At 34.7% G+C, this 6,221-nt stretch overlaps 1 protein-coding gene across 1 annotated transcript; it reads right to left on the minus strand.

Moving 5' to 3' along the window:
* Positions 1–448: 448 nt before the first annotated feature.
* Positions 449–3,924, minus strand: LOC110036361 (type IV inositol polyphosphate 5-phosphatase 3-like; the record flags this gene model as incomplete). Its single annotated transcript, XM_020740789.1, has 4 exons — positions 449–616; positions 2,491–3,250; positions 3,437–3,541; positions 3,825–3,924. Coding segments are annotated over 4 exons (1,133 nt in total), but the record flags the coding sequence as incomplete, so codon positions are not given.
* Between the last annotated feature and the right edge of the window lie 2,297 nt (positions 3,925–6,221).

Below are 6,221 nucleotides of genomic sequence, written 5' to 3' on the forward strand. Positions count from 1 at the left end.
ACATCTTGGAGTATAAGCCAGGAAAGGCCAATATAGTAGGAGACGCACTAAGCCGAAAAGCAGAACTTGCAAGGATTTCATAAGTTTCCAGCTCCCTAATAAGCGGAATCAAAGAAGGATTGAACTCTGATTCACAAGCCCAAAGTGTTATCGCTCTGGTGAAACAAGGAAAAACTAGAAAGTTTTGGATTGATGAAGATATTATCTACACTAAAGGTCGATGCATCTACGTACCAAGGTGTGGCAACTTAAGAAAGGAGCTAACCAAGGAAAGTCATGACTATTTATGGGCAAAACATCCAGGTATGAAGCGACCCCTATTATTTCTAAAAGCAAATTATTTGCCCAAGGATGAAAAATGGGGTAGAAGAATATGTTCGCACTTGTCTTGTCTGCCAACAAGACAAAGTTGTCCTTCAACAACCAAAGGGGTTGTTGGAACCACTACCTATTCCTTGGAGACCTGGGAGAGTGTTTCAATGAACTTCATCACCAGCTTGCCAAATTCATATGAGTGTGGAAGCATCCTAGTCGTGATTGATAAGTTTAGCAAGCTTGCAACATTCATTGCTGCTCCCACTGACTGTATTACCGAAGAAGCTACAAGGCTCTTTCTCTACAACGTGGTAAAGCTATGGGGAATACCACAAAACATTGTCAACGATCGAGATCCTCGCTTCGCTGGGTGATTCTAGACTGAACTATTCAAGATGTTGAGGTTAGATCTAAACTTCTTTACAAGCTTTCATCCTCAAAGTGATGGACAAACTGAGTGGATCAATGCCCAATTAGAGCTATATTTGTGTCACTATGTAAGCGCAAATCAGCAAAATTGGGCCAAATTGCTGGATGTGGCACAATTCCCTTTTAATTTACAAACAAGCAAAGCCACCAAAAAAAGTCTTTTCGAGATAATCATGGGCAAACAACTGATGCTCCCCTCTCCCTTACAACCAGCTATGAAGGAAAAAGTCCAGCAGCCTTCAAGTTTGTCAAGTCTTGGAATGAGCAAAAGGAGCTCGCTCGAGCAACATTACACAAAGCCGCAAGGAGAATGAAGATGTGGGCAGACAAAAAGCGGAGGCATGTCGAGTTTAGAGAAGGAGATCTAGTCCTTGTAAAGCTTCTGCCCCAATAGTTCAAAACATTTTGAAAGGTACATAAAGGATTAATTTGATGATACAAAGGGCCTTTCGAGGTAATGAAGCAAGTCGGAAATGTCTCTTACAAACTCAACCTTCCACCAAAACTAAAAATACATCCAATCTTTAATGTAAGCATGTTGAAGCCCTATCATGAAGATATGGAAGACCCTTCAAAAGGGATTTCCAAGAGAGCGTCTACAGCCATAATCACCTCATTTGATAAATAAATTGAAGAGATATTGGCAAATAGAGTGATCAGATGACGAGGGGTGTCAAACTACAAAGAGTATCTCATCAAGTGTAAAGGATTGTCTGATAGTAAAGCTAGCTAGGAGCATGAAGACTCACTGTGGCAATTCAACGAAAATATCCAGTAGTACCAGGAGAATGGCACAATGAGGGCATTGCGAGCATAAGTGGGGGAGAGTGTCACCCCCTCCCCCATCTTTAAAGAAATTGGGAAGACAACAATGCGATGGATGATTCTAGTTGGAGAAGAGCTATCCAAGTAACTCTAGATGATTCCGCCTCATTCTAGAGAATGGTCCAAGGATAAACTGAAGAATACCCTAGAAAGGTCTAAGGCCATATATGTATATAAGAATAGTGCAGCACACTCTAGAAACTAAGCTACTCTAGAATATTCCCTTGGACTTGGAGGGGGTTATAAATAGGAGTATCTCCCCTCATTTGTAACCATCCAAGAAAATGTTCCAAGCTTCCAAGAATTCAAGTGTTGCAATCTTTCTTAGTGATATCTTTCTTTCTCCAATACTTCTCCCTACTCCTCTCCAAAGAGTGTTTTGTGTTTAGAAGTCCAAGTGTTGTGAGGGATAGGTTGATTTAGCGCCAAGGAAGAGCACTAAAGCAGCATGGGTGGGTAGAGATAAATTATTTTTTGATACTATGCCCTTCATACCACTGGTAAAGATTAAATATACTTCCAGAAATGGTTTTCAAATGTTTAGAAATTTCATATTGATAATTTAAATTAATAGTCATAAAAATCTATGATAGCAAAGCAGAATCAACAAAACACAATCATAAATTCTCAGCAAGGAAGAAAAGAAAAACGCTAAAGTCCAACCAAAGAAGACAAAGTAGAGACAATCAAAATCATCCATTCATGAACAGGCAGTTGTCAAACAAAAGCAAGAAACAGGTGATTTTCATATCCTTGACAAGGAAAACTAATATTTTCATGTCATCAAATTAGCATGACAAATGGCGTTTTCTTTTTTAAAATGATTTCAAAGATTGATGATTAGTTATCAAACTGTATAAGACAAGTGCATATCAACAAATTAAAATTGATATGGAAATATAAAACAAACAGAAGCCTAACCTTGTTTCCTATATATCCCATAGCACCAACACCAACAGAAGACACCTTCACGTTTTGAATAATCTTTTGAAGGTATCTCCGAGCCCATATTGATATGAAAATGCCAACCATTTGTTTTTTTATGATCCTCACAAAAGACGATCTTTTCTTTGCACGGAAAATGACACGTGGATCAAACTCTTGTATCGATCCAAAGTATAATGAATCTTTTTTATCTCCCAAAGCTGAAGCGAGTGGACTGCAAGTCTTAAAAGACTTTGATCTTAAAGTTGGACTATCTGAAACACGCCTGGCTAATAGTTCCCGTGGTTGTTCTGGCCATGCCAAGCCAATCTTTTCTGAGCCCCAACATGTTTTAATTAGCTTGTTTTGTTGAGAAATTGGTGTTTTGGGAATTATGTCACTGTCTATCATACTAAAACGATGACACTTATCCAACTTTTTCATTGATAGCCCGTTCTCAGTGCTAATCCCATTGAAATCATCACAATCATTCATGGAATTATTGACTTGTTGGATCATTTCATTGTCACTTTCATTATCAGTTTCATGCAAAAGCAATTTTTCGATAATGGCAGAAGCATCTTCAGAGGGCTTGAGCCTTGAAGGAGAAGGAGGATCACTGTAGCATTTGCATGTTGGTTTTCCCGTTTGAACTTTGTTCAGTGACTTACGAATGAGATTTTCCCATCTTGGCACTGGACTGCAGTCTTCAGCACCGAATATGTTCCCCGCATTCAATGGAACAACCTCCTGAAAGCTGCAATTGTCTCAAATATGTTATATATGTTGGAAAATAAAACAAACTTGTAATGTTCAAAGTGTTTCACTATACTAACTATACAAAATTACAACAAAATTCCAAAGTAGAGGCGAATGAATTAGTAATTGCAACCAGTTTTTATCTAATAGGAAACAAAACAAGGAAAAGGGTTTATGATATTACCCAAGCACATACATATCAGCAGGTTCATTTGTATTTAGCCACTCGTCAATATCCAAGTCATCATGCGGAACTTTCCCCCCAACATTCCATGTACCAACACAAATCCTACGAAAAAAAAAAGGTCAATTAGAAGAAGTTTAGATTAGAGTTAATAAATGTTCATTTATGTTGGAATTGACTATGATGGTTAGTTGAATATAGATTTATGATGCAATTAATGAGTATACGAATTTAGTTTCAAAAAGAATTTTGAACATTGGTGTATTGCAAAAAATTTTATTTTGAGTATTGTATACATTTATAATGTAATGAAAAGAGAACAATTACAAACGAATGAAAAATTCAAATAGCAGTATGAAATAGAAGTCTTAAAGTTAATGTAACTTGCCTTATATCCTTGGCATCAATGTATTGTGCACGTAGGGTTTCAGAATTTCTCCTCCTTAGTATGCAATAAGCCCCCTCTGACTTGTTATTAAGTAGCAAAACTTCAGCTTACTAAAGAAGCATTTAATGATATAGAAATTAATATCATCATAGTCAGCAAGATGTCCAATTTCATGACTTTAAAACTAACACAATCTAATCATTTTTGTTTTTTTTTTCTATTTCAATGATTCCAATTGAAAACATAGATTTTATTGTTTGAAGCACTATAATTAAGAAATCTTTTTAGTACTTCAAAATATTAATGCATTTTTATTGGTGACATAAAGAAAACGAAACCAAGCAATAGGACCTTTTTATTCAATCCAAAGTAGCAAGAGAAAGTGGTAGTTGAATGAAGCTTAGATAGGACTAATGCAATAAAATTGTATAATCTAGAATCAACACCACATGCAACACCAAACAGGGTTGAATGGTAAATAAGGATACTGTGAATCAAAGGAATATCAAAGTTGGGCAAGATACACCATTGACAAAATTAGTTTTTAACCTAAAAGATTAAGTTTGCGGGTGAGTGCCAACCACTTTTTATTTTTACAACAATATATTTTCAAATGTATAATCCAAAAATGAAAACAATAATCTCACATGCCTTAATAGAAAGTGATGCAGTTGAGAACTCAAATAGGTTGGATAATACTAATGATTATGATACAGAAGAATTGAAAAGTTGGCCACACAATTGACAAACTTAGAATTTAAACATGATTTCATTCCTTAAACTCAACAATCAACAATAAAAGGAAAAAAAATTAACAAACCATAATGGTTATTTTGTTGTATGCAGATTATTTGCAATGGAGAGTAAGAGTTTATTATCTTAGCATTGTATGCAAATTTTGCACACAAAAAAAGCAACCAAAACATAAAACATTAATGATTATTTATGTATAAAATTAAGAAAAAAAGGAAAAAAAAAGGAGCTTAGACATGTTGAAATAGCTCCATTATTTCAATTAAAGATTACAATGAACCTCCTCGATTGTTGAAAAAGATAAGATCATAAAACCAAAACTATAGGAGTAATTTCTGTGATAGTGGTTGAAAACGTTTAATGATATTGATGATGACAGGCGGAAGGTGGACATAAATATATGAATGTAGGGATAGAATTTAAGTTGAAATTAAATTCTTGATGATCTTATTATTGATGATCGTTGAAGCACACGAGAAGATACTTGTCAACATAATTCAATATCCGGTGATAGTAGATGGCTAATGATAATAGTTAATGTTAGAAGAAAATAGTAGTGAACATTGTTGATGGTGACTGAGGCGGATATTAGCATTGGGACAAATGTTAGACCGTTGTTGCTATGAATGCCCTCTTAGTTGAAGAAAATATCAGGTCATTAGGAAAGGATGACGATAATTCACGAAAAGCAAAACCTCCTAAATGAACAGCTATGGTTTTAAATTGTTGTTAGACTTTTAAAATAGGTTTAGAAGTCTCCCCACTAAAATATCTCAACTGTGCAAAAAATATGCCCATAATAGAAATACTTATGTCATCTCTATGAGAGTGTTAGATCTCAATTAGTGGGTTTGATAGGTCCCTTTAATCAACTTTCATTTTGAGGACATCTTAGTGCCTTCATAAATTTGGATTTGAGCAACCTTGATTCCTCTGATCAAGATGATCGTTTCAGTTATAATACACAAATTCAAAGGACTTTTAAACCCTCCAGTGACCGCAATAAATTTCCATCAATGTTTTTGTGTATTTGATCTAAGTTAGTTGGATTTGGATCTACACGATTTTAGTTAGGTTGAACTTTGTCAAGTTGCACTATGTCACTTACAAATTTATTGAAAATGGAGTTCAACTGTTCTTGTAAAAAATTCGAAGTTTATGCTTCAAAAGATAAGACAAATTTTTAGCGGGCACATAAAATTTGCTTAGCTTGTTGTTAATTATTACAAATATTGCAGTATTTTATTATGGTCCCTATTGCTTTTCATGTAGCATATTCTTGCTTTCTAAACCTTTTAACCATCAAAATAGTCATCAAAATGCATCTACATAGCGCCTAACCTAAATTAAACTAACATCAAATTGCTGTAATACTAAAATGCCAATGAACAAAACAACCTTAATCTTAAAATAACATAACACAGAACAGCAAAATGAAACTTAATAAAGAAAGCCCTTTTTTAAGAAAACAAAAAAAAAATTTCACCCCAATTCAACAAACAAAAATGATTTTCCAAACTTCAATAAAATAAACCAATAACATACCAGAAATGGCGAGATAAAAGCCCTATAAGAATATTTTGATTTCAAAACCGCGCCTGTTTCACTGCTAAAGCCCGTAAATCACACAAAATTAAATTAAAA

This window comes from Phalaenopsis equestris, unplaced genomic scaffold (assembly GCF_001263595.1).
Source record: "Phalaenopsis equestris unplaced genomic scaffold, ASM126359v1 Scaffold205541, whole genome shotgun sequence".
NCBI lineage: Eukaryota > Viridiplantae > Streptophyta > Magnoliopsida > Asparagales > Orchidaceae > Phalaenopsis > Phalaenopsis equestris.